Source organism: Ipomoea nil, unplaced genomic scaffold (assembly GCF_001879475.1).
Source record: "Ipomoea nil cultivar Tokyo-kokei standard unplaced genomic scaffold, Asagao_1.1 scaffold0688, whole genome shotgun sequence".
Classification (NCBI taxonomy): Eukaryota; Viridiplantae; Streptophyta; class Magnoliopsida; order Solanales; family Convolvulaceae; genus Ipomoea; species Ipomoea nil.
Window position 1 is genome coordinate 1,179,727 of NW_017617116.1, and position 15,028 is coordinate 1,194,754.

The 15,028-nt window shown below is 37.5% G+C and overlaps 2 protein-coding genes and 2 non-coding genes across 8 annotated transcripts; 2 read left to right on the forward strand and 2 right to left on the reverse strand.

Moving 5' to 3' along the window:
- Nucleotides 1-1,732: 1,732 nt before the first annotated feature.
- On the forward strand, nucleotides 1,733-1,816 carry TRNAL-CAA. The gene has a single exon. It is a non-coding gene; the product is annotated as a tRNA-Leu (tRNA).
- Nucleotides 1,817-1,902: 86 nt separating this feature from the next.
- On the forward strand, nucleotides 1,903-1,986 carry TRNAL-CAA. The gene has a single exon. It is a non-coding gene; the product is annotated as a tRNA-Leu (tRNA).
- Nucleotides 1,987-5,224: 3,238 nt separating this feature from the next.
- On the reverse strand, nucleotides 5,225-7,324 carry LOC109175989. The gene is made up of 3 exons (XM_019325390.1): nucleotides 6,759-7,324; nucleotides 6,031-6,446; nucleotides 5,225-5,946 (listed from the first exon to the last, which is right to left on the reverse strand). The coding sequence occupies exons 1-3, from the start codon at nucleotides 7,125-7,127 to the stop codon at nucleotides 5,358-5,360; spliced, it is 1,374 nt and encodes a 457-aa protein (XP_019180935.1). The 5' UTR covers nucleotides 7,128-7,324; the 3' UTR covers nucleotides 5,225-5,357.
- Nucleotides 7,325-10,075: 2,751 nt separating this feature from the next.
- LOC109175987 (putative G3BP-like protein) lies at nucleotides 10,076-14,745 on the reverse strand. 5 transcript variants are annotated; one of them, XM_019325386.1, is made up of 10 exons: nucleotides 14,491-14,745; nucleotides 14,329-14,412; nucleotides 13,748-13,891; nucleotides 12,985-13,291; nucleotides 12,488-12,753; nucleotides 12,199-12,385; nucleotides 11,961-12,082; nucleotides 11,800-11,865; nucleotides 11,478-11,556; nucleotides 10,076-10,527 (listed from the first exon to the last, which is right to left on the reverse strand). In XM_019325386.1, the coding sequence occupies exons 2-10, from the start codon at nucleotides 14,365-14,367 to the stop codon at nucleotides 10,316-10,318; spliced, it is 1,422 nt and encodes a 473-aa protein (XP_019180931.1). In that variant the 5' UTR covers nucleotides 14,368-14,412; nucleotides 14,491-14,745; the 3' UTR covers nucleotides 10,076-10,315. The 5 variants fall into 5 exon arrangements, with proteins under 5 accessions (XP_019180931.1, XP_019180933.1, XP_019180930.1 ...); XM_019325388.1 differs by having other exon boundaries at nucleotides 12,199-12,379; nucleotides 14,329-14,745; XM_019325385.1 differs by having other exon boundaries at nucleotides 14,329-14,745.
- Between the last annotated feature and the right edge of the window lie 283 nt (nucleotides 14,746-15,028).

A 15,028-nucleotide genomic window follows, 5' to 3' on the forward strand; every position in this document is an offset into this window, starting at 1 on the left:
TGTGGATGATAGGTTTTATGTTTTGGATCATATCTTTTAACTAAATCTCTTTTGAGGGATTTTTGTTGCAGTTAGTGCACTGTTAGCTTACCTGTATAATAATCCGCAAACTATACAGAAGAAGTAAATTGCACTAAAAAAGTCTTATGTGATGGGTCAATGGGATTGATCGAGAGGGTGTTGGCGTTAAGAATTTTACTTTTTTATTATTATTATTTTTTAATAGTATAGAGACTAAATTGATCAAAAAAAGTATTAAAAGTATTATTAAACACACACAAAAAATAATCTTACAACAAATAGTTATAACTTGAGAAAACAAAAACAAAAATGGAGTCAATGACACAATGAAATAAAGACTAAACTTGTGAAATGTATACTTTTATCTTCAAATTATAAAATTAGTCAATTTGATCTATGTATTATTAAAAATAAAACATTAAGTAAAATTATTGATGTCATTAGATATACTTATATATCTAGATGACATAGTTACACAATTGGATGATGTGATTGCCACATCATTCATTATGTTATCAGAAAATGTACATTAAATGTCACTAACATGAATAGAATTCATGATATAGCAATGACTCGGTTAAAGTACCTGCTAGGTCCCTGTACTGTAGCATTTTGTTCAATTTAGTCCCTGTACCTTAATTTTGTTCAATTTAATCCCTGTACTTTAAGATTTAGAACAATTAAGGACAATACTTAACACCGTTAACTTTTTCCACGTGGCGTTGGATTTGCCATGTCAGATTGTGTGATGTGGCATTGCCATGTCAGGTTCTATGATGTGGCATAAAACAATATATTTTTCAAACTAAAAAAGAGTAAGTTTCGAACCCATAACCTTTAAGCTAGAGAATGAAACCTCCACCACTAAACTACACATTAATCTTGTTGTATAATAGTTAAAATTTGTAATAATAGTAATTTGTCTACACGTGGCACCAAGTTCTCCACCACCAAGTTGTCCAGCAAAACGCATAAATTTTTGCACTAGAAAGCAAAATAATAATAATAATAATAATAATAATAATAATAAATAAATAAATAAATAAATAAATAAATAAATAAAATCATGAACTTTTACACAATTTATGTGCTAAAAATGACTGTTTGACAAGGCGTTGAGAACATAACATCTTAAATAGTAAGACAAATTATTTATTTATTATTAATTATTATTATTATTATTTTTTGCTTTCTAGTGCAAAAATTTATGTGTTTTGGTGGACATCTTGGTGGTGGAGAACTTGGTACCCACGTGTAGACAAATTACTATTATTACAAATTTTAATTATTATATACAAGATTAATGTGTAGCTTGGTGGTGGAGTCTTCATATTTTTTAGCCTAAAGGTTGTGGGTTCGAAACTTACTCCTTTTTAGTTCGAAAAATATATTGTTTTATGCCACATCCCAGAATTTGACATGGCAATGCCACATCACACAATCTGACATGGCAAATCCAACGCCACGTGGAAAAAGTTAACGGTGTTAAGTATTGTCCTTAATTGTTCTAAATCTTAAAATACAGGGATTAAATTGACCAAAATTAAGGTACAGGGACTAAATTGAAAAAAATGCTACAGTACAGGGACCTAGCAGGTACTTTGACCCAATCACTCCACTATAGTTATTAAAAGGTTGTGAAATTTGTTTTTAAAAACTTTTGCTATAGTTTTTATATGAATAACATTGATGACCAAAATTCAAACATCAGGTCAGGATGGCCGAGTGGTCTAAGGCGCCAGACTCAAGTTCTGGTCTTCGTGAGAAGGCGTGGGTTCAAATCCCACTTCTGACAATTAAATTTCTATTCTAGTCTTGTCGGTCTTTGTTCCTTACTTATCGTGCTACTAGTAGATCTAATGACCAAAATTTGAACATCTAGTCAGGATGGCCGAGTGGTCTAAGGCGCCAGACTCAAGTTCTGGTCTTCGTGAGAAGGCGTGGGTTCAAATCCCACTTCTGACAATTAAACATTTACTTTAGCCTTGTGTTGGTTTTGGTCCTTACTTATCGTATGCTAGTATTTGATATAGTGACCAAAATTTGAACATCAAGTTAGGATGGCTGTGTGGTCTAAGGTGTCAGGCTTAGTTCTGGTCTTTGTGAGAGGGCATGGGTTCAAATCTCACTTTTGACAATTAAAATTTTATTTCCCCTAACCTAGTTGACACAGTAATATTTCTTCTTTGCTGTTTACAAATTTGAAGGTTCGCTGAAGCTAATATCTTTCAAGATAATTCATAAGATCATAAAATTATTGTCTTCTTATTCCAATTTTTTAAATTAATCATTGGAATAAAATTATGAAACATCGAACAGAACAATGAACTATGAATTTTATTCTATTCCTTATTGATTTCATCCTATAGACTAGAATTTTAATTCTACCAAATTTCATTTTGTGAACTAAATATGACATAAATGTTAAATAAATAGATGCTAAGTGAAAAGGTGTTGCATGGCAATTTATATCATGCACCACGGCACACATAGCAATGTGTGTTCAGACACAAAACACGCGCGTTTCAATTGTTGACGTCACTCCGTCCGTCCAAATGGCCCAAACTCCATTATGTGTATTCAGTTAAAAGTTTCTGTGTATTGTATTGTTAGTGATACGTTTCCTACTCACTGTAGTATTGTATTATTGTAATTCATTCAGATAATCAATACAACTGAATTACCTCTCTCATCTGTGTTATGAGTTTCTGTGTATTCAATTAAGAGTTTATGTGTATTCAGTTAAGAGTTTCTGTATATTATGTTAGATTATGTGTATTCAGTTATGAGTTTCTCTGTATTCTATTATGAGTTTATGTGTATTCGAAATAAATAATTTTTTTTTTAGACAATGCACCAAAACGATGTCGTTTTGGGTAGGACAAGGCGCATGATATAACCACTGGTATTGCATGTGCTGGGCTAAAAAACAAACAAAAATTAAAAATTAACGACTTACTTAACCTCGTTAAGCTTAATATCAATAAGAATTTTTAAACAATGTTATTTTATCATTTTATAGAGAGATAATGTCCCTGTAACGTAATTCTCTTACAACATGTTTGGTTCACGGAATGAATTTTGAGGTAATAGGAATGCTATTCCATAAGGAATGGAATAGGCAAGGAATAGAATAGGATTGTATTCTATTGTTTGGTTCGCGGAAGGAATAGACTTTAGGAATTATATTACAGTGTTTGGTTGATTTAAGGAATAGAAATGAAATATGTTTTAAAAGACATAAATACCCTTATAAAAATATGTGATGGTGGCGATGGTGACGGTGGTGGTGGCGGCGGTGGTGGTGGTGGTGGTGCTGGGGTGGTAGTGGTGGTGGTGGTGGTGGCGGTGGCAGTGGTGGGGGCGACGGTGGTGGTGTTAACGGTGACGGTTGTGGCAGTGGTGGTGGGGGCAGCGACGGTTGTGGCGGTGGCGGTGGTGCTGCTGGGTGGTGGTTCTGGTGGCGGTGGTAGTGGTGGTGGCGGCGGCGGCGATGGTGGTGGTGGTGATGGAGGTGGTGGCGGTGGCGGTGGTGGTATTGGTGGTGGCGGCGATGGCAGTGGTGGTGGCGGCGGTGGTGGTGGGGGCGGTGACGGTTGTGGCGATGGTGGTGGTGGTGGCGGCGGCGGAGATGGTGGTGGTGGCGGCGGCGGCAGCGGCGGTGATGGTGGTGGTGGCGGCGGCGGTGATGGTGGTGGTGGTGGTGGCGCGGCGGTGATGGTGGTGGTGGCGGCGGGACGATGGTGGTGGTGGCGGCGGCGGCGGTGGTGAAATAGGATATATATATGATAAAAAAAAATTAGGTTAAAGAAGGGGTAAAAAAGGAAATAGATTCTAAAATCTATTCTTGAGCGTTTAGTAATAGGCTAATACCAGGGGGGCCGTAGTAATAGCTATTACCTTATTTGAGGTAATAGGCTATTACCAGGAATATTATTCCTGGTAATAGAAATGGTTACCAAACAACGGAATAGGCCTATTACCGGGAATGCTATGCCATTCCCGGCCTATTCCGTGAACCAAACGGGCCATTAGGCATCTTGTCATTTGGGAACAAAGAATGAGATGACTATTTTAAGTAGTGTCGAAGGGGCATTTTGGTGAGCCGGACAAATAAAAGTAATTCAATTTTTTGTGAGACTAAAGCAGTAGTTAAAATAAAGTGAAACAATGATGTATAGTATACTAATTCACTTACTCAATCCAATTTTACAATAAAGATCCACCAACAAGTAACAAAAAATGCAACATTTATGCTTTGGATAATCCTACTCCAGTTTTTCCTTATTCTTGGATGGAATTGATGTGATCCTCAAATTCTTTCTTCCTCTTCTCCACCACCTCGTCCATTGGTATTTGAGTCAAGTTTAACCGCTTTCTGTAAGGAGATTTTTGGAAGTTACACGAGGCATATGGGTGTAATTGAGCTAAGCCAAGCTCAAATACTCAAAAGCCAAAGCTCAACTTGAGATCAATTGAGCTTTATTTTTTTTTAGCTTGAGCTAGAGCTAGACTCACTTGATAATTTATTTTTCAATATTTTACACAAAAGTTGTACATAATATTAAAGCATTGTTTAACCAAATAAATATACGCTTCCAACAAATACAATTAAATGAAGAGTAAATACCCAAAATGGTCCCTCGACTATAGCTAAATTTACAAATTGGTTCTCAACTTTCAATTTTTTGAGGCCTCCACGTGCTCCGACGAGAGCTGAAGGTTCTTAAGGACTTAATTGGGTGAAATTGAAAGTTGAGGATCAATTTGTGAATTTAGCTATAGTCGAGGGACCATTTTGGGTATTTACTCTTAAATGAATACAACCAATACAAAGCCATTAATTAATTTAAACCATCAACAATATATATGAAAGTTCCTAATATTTCAAAAATTGTAAGCATCCTCAATCTCCAATAGTTTAATTTATTGTGTTTTGATTAACCAATTGTCTTTTGTTTGAAATTCTCTCAAAAAAAATTAATTAATACGTAAACACCCTCCAATGAAAAACACTAAATCATTCTTTTTAAGAGATTCTATGAAGTAAAAAGTGCACGGGTTCATTCATTGAGGCAACTTAATTTGGAACTTTATTGATATTAGATCAGAAAAGTAAATGAAGTGGAACAATTACTTAACAAAAATATAAAATTAATTTTTTTTTGTCAAAAAAAAAAAACCCTTTTTTTTTTCCAATAAATTCCAAGAGAACAAAAAAGAGTACTATTTCGATTCGTTCCGATCCGATCCCCTAAATGTCCGTCCCCAAACACAACGCTCCTTCTTGATCACTTCATCATCCTCTCATATCACTTTTGTTGATCCAAACTCCATTAAAGAAAACTGCTGCCCCCAACTGATGGGCTTCTGCATATGTAATTGTTGTTATTGTTATTGTTATTGTTCACGTTACTGTTATTGTCATTGTTATTGTTGTCAATCGTTGGAGGTTGGCCACAGACGCATTCGCACTCGTACCCAAACATGTTCCCGAAACAAGAAAACAACCCGTCGGCCGCGCTGCCGTCGCCTTCGCTGTGCCTCCTGGTGTGGTAGGAGGAGGACCGGAAACTGCTGGTGGTGGCGTAGCCTCCTTGGTCGTACATCGCCGGGAGCTCCGTCCGCCACCTCTCCAGCTTCGAGCGCAGCCCTTCCACGCTGCTCTCGTCCATGCTCCACCCGTCCATCACCGAGCTCCCCTCCTGCTCCAGCGGGTACCTCCGCTGCTCCGCCATCGCCATCGCCACCTCCGATGGCGACGGCCCCACCTCCGAGTCCGATAGCATCGAGTTCGCCTTCCATTTTGGGCCCAATGAGGTCTTAATCGGCCTCAACGTTGGCGCACCCTCTTCTCCCTTGATATTCGTTTCCTTGCTAAACACGGAATCACTCACCACCGAACTCGCCTTTCCTTTCACCAATCTAAGCAAAATATATAGAGTACACAACTTATACAGAAAGTGAACAAATCAAAAGAATAGGCTAGAATAAAACTGAACAGAATACCTGTCTTGTCGGAGCTCGGCCCCGTTGATCACGGAGCTAGCCTTTCCTTTCTTGCTGCTCCCGGCGCCCTTGATCACCGCCGGTGGTGGCGGTGGCGGCACGAAGGAGATGCTAAGGATGGAGCTTTCCTTGTCGTCGAAGGCGAAGGCCTTGTTCCTCTTGGGGATTGCGAGTATGGAGCTGTTGTTGACGGAGACGTCGTCGTATGACATGAGAGTGCTGCGCTCGCTCTTCATGCGACGGAGAAACGGGAAGGGTTTGGCGTTGTGGCGAAGATTATCTTCCTGCATCAGATCTCGAACCCCCACCGCCGACGTGTCCATTTCCCTGTACAATGGCATGCTCCTCATCGAGCTATCCAGTAACGACACCCCTATGTTCAATATTCCTTGTGGTCGCCCAGATTTCCGACGAACCTAAATTCCAATAAATTCATTAATAATAAAATCCATTCCCATATAAAGAATCCATATCCCACCCTCACGAGATTCAATCTAACAGATTGTCATCACATTATATAATGAAACAGATCACATTATATAATGTTTAATCTAACAGATTTGTCATCACATTATATAATGAAGCAGATCATATTATATAATGTTCAATCTTACAGATGTGTCATCACATTATATAATAGAACACATCAGACTATATAATGGAACATATTGAATAAAGCTAAGATTAATGAATCTGAAATGAGAGAAGATTAATGTGGAAGGTAGTACCTGGAGGGCGACGAAACGCATGCCCAAATTTTGGCGTTGTCCACGGGCGGGAGGAGGGAAGAGGTTTCCGACGAGGAAGCGGACGGAGCCGACGCGGGAGTCGCGGAACCATTTGACGGCGAAGATCTCGATGTGGATGGCGGAGGTGTCGCGGCTGAGGAACTCGTTGTCGACGCGGAACACGAACTTGTCGTTCCACGTGGGGTTGGTTCGCCCGTCGTAGTCCACCGCGGTGGTGAGCCGCCGGGTCGGGTTGAGGCACACGGTGGCGTACGTCTTCATTTTCTTCGACAGGGGTTCCAAGTCCTGCGCGGAGATCACGTTGATTTCCAGGAGCTGAAAAGGTTTCAAATATGCCGCCCCCGCCATTATCGAAGCTTTCTTAATTTTAATTAGGAGATTTCTATGCGGCGGCGGAGGAGGAGGACAAAGGGATGATCAAACGCCGTCCAGGGAGGAAGGGACGGCGGGGGAGAGTTGCGGCAATTGGGGGGAAGGAGGAGATCAGATGAGAGGATTGGCTTCTGCCCTCTCTAGAAGATAGGACAGTAAGCCGGCTCACGAAATGCAAGCTTTTCACCGTTTTATTTATACTGAAAACCAGGTGCTTAATTTTAGGCATACACAAGTGAATGAGTGATCCATAAATTTCTCTTAATACTCAATAATTTATGTGTTTAGTTTAATTCTATATGACCATTTCAAAAGGGGTAAAACTCTATTTGCCATATTTTATAACCGGTTATCATGCAAAGATAATTACATCATTATAATGACTTCATTTTTGAGGTACGTGCATTGATTTATCTAGATAAAATGCTCTCACTCAAACTTTATAATATATATATCATTTATTTATTTACTTATTTGTACTGAGGATTTTTGAAGAAGAAGAAGAAACACCAATTTATTAAAGCAAACCCAATACAATGGGAGGAAAAATGACTAAAATGTGTAGAGGTTCACATGTATTTTTTAATAAACGTGTTTTAACTTCTTTTTTTTTTTTTTTTTGACAAAAATATGGAAACCAAAGTTGCGATTTGCGTTTTAGGTGTGTCCCAAACTGCCATGTCACCATTTTTTTTTTGTTTCTTAAAATGCAAGTTGGAATTGTGGTTCAATTATTCTATATGTAAAACGCCGCATTACCCAAATGCGTGCATTTTATGTATACGTATCACATACTGCAAAACGTATCTGGCAGTTGCGTTTAAGCTACTGGTATTCCGCCGGCGGCCGTCTACGAGACTATACAGTAAAACGCAAGAACCAGTTGCGTTTTACGTATTATACGTTAAACGCAACTGCCACATGCGTTTTTGTTATCTCCGGCGGTTGTTTCAGGTAACTAGAAAAATGCATTTTCCAAATGTGTTACGTACCTTTGTCCATTTTTTATGTTGACCGATTTCGAGTTTGTGTACTGTACTAGTTTTAGTATAATTAAGTATTAGAAAATAGGCAAATGTTAACTGGAGATGGTTTAGCTTGGTTGGTTGAGCATGTATTTGAACTTGAGGTTGGCCAGGGTTTAAATCTTTTCATATGCTTTCATTATGTAGTTTAAGTTATGGGTCAGTTAATTTTTTCTACTATTAATTTAACAATAGTCGTGGATTATTCTAGGCGTATTAGGATATTTATAGCCAAAGATGTGATGTTTGATATGTATATAATTTTTTATTATAACAAATGATCAACCCAATGTCAAAACGCAAGTCCCACTTGCGTTTTTCGGATTGGTATATTTTTGTTAAGGAGATTTGATGCCACGGCTTAGCTGGCCAACAGGCTACCCAAAGACTAAGTTTAAAACGAAAAAATGAAATGTTTGAATGAAAATCCACAAACGCAATGAGATATTTATAGCCAAAGATGTAATGGTTGGTATGTATATAATTTATTTATTGTAACAAATAATCAACATAACTATGTGAAAGCTGACAACATAATGTGTAAACGCAAGTGGGACTTGCGGTCTTCTGTAGAATGCAAGTCCCACATGCGTTTTAGCTTTTGTTAAAGTCCCCAAAAGCGTCAGCCCAAAAACCTCATCAGAAATGTCACATCACACAGACAAATCGCAAGTGGGACTTGCGGTCTACTATAGAACGCAAATCTCACTTGCGTTCTTTCTTTTAGTTGGGGTTGGAGATAACAAAAACACATGTGGCAGTTGCGTTTAACGCATAATACGTAAAACGCAACTGGTTCTTGCGTTTTACTGTATAGTCTCATAAACGGCCGCCGGCGGGATACGGATAGCTTAAACGCATCTGGCGGATGCATTCAACGTATTATTCGTTAAACGCAACTGCCAGATGCGTTTTGTAGTATGTGATACGTATACGTAAAACGCATTTGGAAAATGCGTTTTACGTATAGCATACCTGAACCGCAAGTCCAACTTGCGTTTTAAGAAACCCAAAAAAAAAAAAAAATGGTGACATGGCGGTTTGGGACACACCTAAAACGCAAGTCCTAACTTCGGTTTACATATTTTTGTCAAAAAAAAAAAAAAAATCAACACACATTTTGAAAAATACATGTAGGTCTCTACATATTTTAATCATTTTTTCACAAGGGAAGGGGTGTCAAAACCCATTCCTCCATACCAGTTGAGAACCTACATGATGACCTACACTTCTCTACCACTACATCAGTGTAAGAGCATTCCTATTAATGGTATTTTTGCTCAAATTGATTTTTCAGGATTTTTTTTTTCTTGCAATTTTAAGTTTTTTTTTTTATTCTTATTGTAAGTCCCACAAGAGAGAAATGGAGAAAAGATACCGCTATCATGTGTTTGGTGGGTTCAGTTTTTTTTTTTTTCTCTTTCATCTTCTTTCTCTTTTAGGTGAAGCTACAAAAACCATGAAAAAATCAAAACAAATGAGGATGCTCTAACACAAGTCAGACAATGTTTATTAAAAATAAGACAAATTCAGCTCGGGCACCCACCGAGGGCATCCACAACTAAATTAATTATAAATAACTTAAAATATATATCTTATATACATCTTAATATTACATCCTCATAATTCACACTAAACACAATGTAATTTTACATTTCTATTATCTCACATCACCTCTTAGGAGTAATATTATTACCTTATACATGAGTATAATCTACTATTACCTTATATAATCTTACATTCTACGGACTAACAGGTCTTGAGAAAATATATATATATATATATATATATATATATATATATATATATATATATATATATATATATATATATATATATATATATTCAAGAAAAAAAGCACAAATGACAATATGCGGTAAACCCAAAATTCACTGCAAGTATAGAGGAAACCAAAACTGCAAAACCTTTTTTTTTTTCCCGAAAGCGTTCATTGTAAATAGATTTAGCTAGATTTACCAAAATTTTTAAAATAATATATATTGAAGGTTGGTTCATTGAAAGCACATCTGATTATATCAATGCTTTCGCAAAGTATACCGTTGCGGGGAGCTTAAGATGTTGAATAATTCAAAATTTCTTCCACTATGCCTCAACTCGAATTCTGCAGCAATCAGCAGATTATTCGGAGCCCTGTCCATTTCTTGATCCTTGTGGATTGCTTGAAAAACCTCTTTCTTGACGAGGACCTTGCCTATGAAAACCGTTTCCTCTTGATCTGTACTCCCGATCACCTCTGTCGTGACCATTGCTTCTGCCAAAAGCCCGGCCACTGAAACGCGCCCCTCTTCCTTCCATCTGGTAGGTGATCCTGCCTCTACCCCTGCCCCCTGCTTCCAGACATTAAAATATTAATTTTTTTAAAAATGTAACAGAATTTGATTACAGCATTCAGACTTCACTTGCTATTTTATCACCTGATGTGCTTAACTATGTATAAAGGAAAGAATGTGCACTATATAGAAAAAGTAGAACTACTTTTAAAATTAATTATTTAATGGAAAATTTGCATTTTATACTCGTGGTACAGGCTTAGTCCATAAATTATATGTGATATCTTTAATCCCTAAGTTATGCATGGAGTGGCGATTTTAGTTATTGAAGGACCAAATCAGCCACTTTATTAAGTGATGACAAATTGGTGGTAGAAATAGTCCCCGAGGGACTAAAATCGCCACTTCGTGGATAACTTAGGGGTTAAAAATGATCACGCATATAACTCAAGGACTATGTTTGTACCATGGGTATAACTGAAGGACCAAAAATGCAATTTTCCCTTATTTAAGTATATATCACATCTAATTATATCTTCTCTTTCCCATAAGCTTCCTAAAAGTTCTGGTTGGCTCACAAAGGCCAAGAATAAAGCAGGGGTATTGGAATTCATGTGTCATGAACCATTAAGAGGGTAAACATTTTTCAGAAATGGACAAGATCTTTATATCAAACATTCAAACCCTCCTTGTGATGATAAGATTGTTAATCTGAGTAATGGAGCAGTAGATTGTCATCCTATCCTATTTCTCTCTTTCTTGCTGAATGCCTGAATAATAACTTAAGAGTCTTAGATGCCCCTACTTACCCTAATCACCAGCATACCATGGAGATAAGGGGCCGGGAAATGAATTTCCTATATATCAAACTATGAAAGATACAACATTAAAGAGAAAATTCCCAAATTGGTTCTGATATACTAAAGGAGGAATTTATTACTTCAAAATATCTAATATCTAAAACCACATCTAATTTTTTGATCAGCAATTTGAGGAAAGAAGATACATACTTCCTCGAGAAAAGCTATTTCTGTTTGGTCTTCTCCCTTCAATATATAGCTGGTGTCCACCAATCTGTACAGTAGAAGCCTACAAACATAATTTAATGGAGCTATTAATATTCAGGCGTACTAGGTAGACATATGGTTTCTGAATTCTGACCATGGTAGAAGCTAGAGGTAGATAAAATGAAGAAGTGCATGAACTTCAGTTTTACAGGATCATATGGATTATTAGTTACCCAGAAAAGAAGATCAGAAAACGATATTTTCATTAGTTCGCATACAATAAAAGAAAAGGTTTTGAGACATAAAAGGTAACGTGAGTACAAACCTTGATTGCATTCTGTACACTTGTTACATCTTCAAATTCAACAAATGCATAGCACACATCAATATCCTGTATTAATGTTAAGCACAAATCTGTATCAGTTAATTTTAATTTGAACACTAAAAACAAAGGTTTGCGCTAATGGGGAAAGGATAAAAACAAACCTTCCGTGTTCTAATAGCGACACCATCAGGCTTCAGTTTACCAAATTTTTTAAACTCCTCTTCAATTTCATAAGGATCCATTGTTGTTGGTAAATTTCTCACATACACTGACTTCACTTCGACTACCAAGTGATGAAGAAATTCAAAAAAGAATAATTAGATAGCTACATATTTACCTATTAAATTATACATCTGAAGTGTCCCAAAGAAGTATAACACATTAGAAGGATAAGCTCACATTCATCTTCCAGAGCAGAAAACTCTTCTTCTACTTCTGCTCCAGACTTTTCAACATTATTAGAAGGTGCTGATGGCGGCTGACCAGTAGGTTCTGGTGTACCTTGCCACTCCGAATGATCAGCAGCTTTGTTAAAAGAAGACTGTGGGGCTACCGCTTGCACAGGTTGTCTTTTTGCAACCTGTAACTTTCAGAGACAATAAAAAAGTGAAATAATTTCATTATCATTTGACCAGGCATTCAAAAAACGGGTATCGTTGCCCCAGAAGAGTACAGGACAAATACGTACAATAGAAGCATAAGTATGTTTCTGAGTCTCTGAAACCGGTTCCTCGATAGGAGCATGTAATTGGTCTTGTACAGTGTCCATTTTACTTGGAAGTGGACCATTGGATTGCTCTGTAAAGTTATCGTTGTGGATCCTATCAGATTCAGGGACCTGCTGAAGATGCTCCTCGGTGAAGTTATAGTTATTGGCTTTTCCATTTTCTTTGATCTTTGTGGGAGGTACAAATTTGCTAGCCTGGATTTCTCCACCAAGAATGTAGTTGGATACTACAGAAGCAATTATTAATCTCAAAAATTAAAGAAATTCTGCTGAATTTTTACAAGATATAGCAAAAGAAAAACTTATTTCCTAATTTGTTGGAATCTTGACCATGTTACACTGTTTTCTGCGCTTTATACTGTGCAGAAAGCCAATATATTATGTTCATTGGAATGATCCCCTTATTGATAATAAGCAGTCATTCTGGAAAATAAAAATTAAATAAAAAAAACCAATACCTTGATCTTGAATTGAAGCTGACGTATTCAGCTTGCTATCAAGATTGCTCTGAGTTATATAGGCCACTGGATGTTGGAGAAGTTGTTCATCATCAACAAGGTGAAAGATATCATTGAGAACAAAGTAACCCTTCTCTTGTGGTGCCAGGAAAAAGGTTTGCGTAAACTTCCTTCTCCCACTAAAATCCTTAACATGGACAGAACCTGAAACCATTACTAGAACACCCCCACTCCATGAATCTAAGGAATGCACTGTTTTGATTTCTATTCCAGTATAATGGAGAGACATGATAACTGCATGGATTTGCTGCAAAGACAAGTTGAAGGAATATTGCAATGAGGGTTTGTTACTCAGTCAACTCTAGAAATTCTAAGCTCCATGCACAGCTACCAAAAAACTTGCAATTCACTTTTTGCAATGATGACACATGCTGCTTAATTCTTTCAGGAAACGCTTGTAAGTATTCATACTTTAAGTTCCTTTTATAACTAGAAATAAGCACTACATAACTTGTAGTTTAACAATATGTAACTTCTAATTTCAAAAGGTAAACTCATAAGTATTAAACGCAAGTCAAATTGGCCACTGAAAAAGCAAATGGGATGGAGGGAGTAGTTTGTAAGAGAGCTCTGGAGAGAGAAAGACAAATAAAACAATTATATCATGGTGAACTGAAATTTGGAACTGTGTTCCTACTTTCAACAGTGCTTCAATTTAGATAAACAAGGAAAATGTAAGTAATGCAAAACTTTAAATGATTACCAGCATCCCAGAGGCAGTTTCCCTGGCGTCGGGCCTGTTGGAATCGACACGGACCATGGTACTAACGTCACTGTAGAACTGGTGAACAAATTCAGGTTGCTGCTGTAGTATCTGATAGTACTGTCCTATAAAGTAGGATCCAACCTGGAGAACCCCCAGACAGTAAGAACATAGCCATGCAACAAATTACTCATCTAGTCTAGGTAATAAAACTAAAAATCCCAATAACATGATCACCCAAGTCTAAACTCTAAAATCCCACTGAATTAACATTCACTACTTCCATTTGTATTAAAACACATATAAATGCAGAGGAATCCAATGAAGCTAAGAAAAACAAATATAGAACTGAAAAAATACACACAGACATACAGAACAAGCATGTATATAATCGAATATCTCAATGAAGTGCTACGCCAGTACTTATACATCACATTGCAACACAAGTTAACTACAGAATAAAACAAAAGTCCATTTTCAATACTGAGCAATATATATACATAAACAGGAAGATATATCCATGTACAGAAAAACACAGGCACATACACCAGTATAGAGAGAGATACATATAAAAAGGATACCTGGACGGAAGTGACGGAAAAGGGAAAAGGCGCCGCCATGGAGGGAGGAACACGACAGCAGGGAGAGTCCCCAAAACCCTAGATCTGAAAATGCAACTCAGGAGATCTGAAGAATGCAGAAAACCAAATCGAATCAAATCCTGAATTCCAATTCACATTTGCCCCAATTCCACAGCTTCAGCGCCAAGTCCTTCTCTCCTCTCCACTCCTCTCCCTCTCTGTCTCTCTCTCACTCTGACTATGCTCGCCAGAGAGAGAAAGAAGAACGAAAATGGAGGAAAGATTTTGATTTTGCTATGGATAGATTTTTGGAGGGTTTTTCACAAGTATCGACCGCCGGTTTAGCTTCCCTCGTCACTTCTGTTTTGCATTCACTGTTTTCTACAGTGTCAGTGTACGCGGATGCGTAGGCTAAGGATTTTTGCGTATATTAAAGATGGAAAATGATTTAATGTCACTAATTTGCGCCTTGGGTTCACCGTGTCACGTGAATATGCGTTTTCAGTCGTCAATTGTATACGGTGTATATTGATCATATCATTAAGAATTTTAAGGTATGTGTTCAACAATATACAAGCACCCTGGTTAATGAATGGCAGTGTTGGGCCGAGCTCCAAAAGGCTAACAATCCATCTACATTTACCCAAGTTGCTTGCGAATTGTTTCAGCCTGATTCCCAGTTGTTTTTTTGCAATGTAGA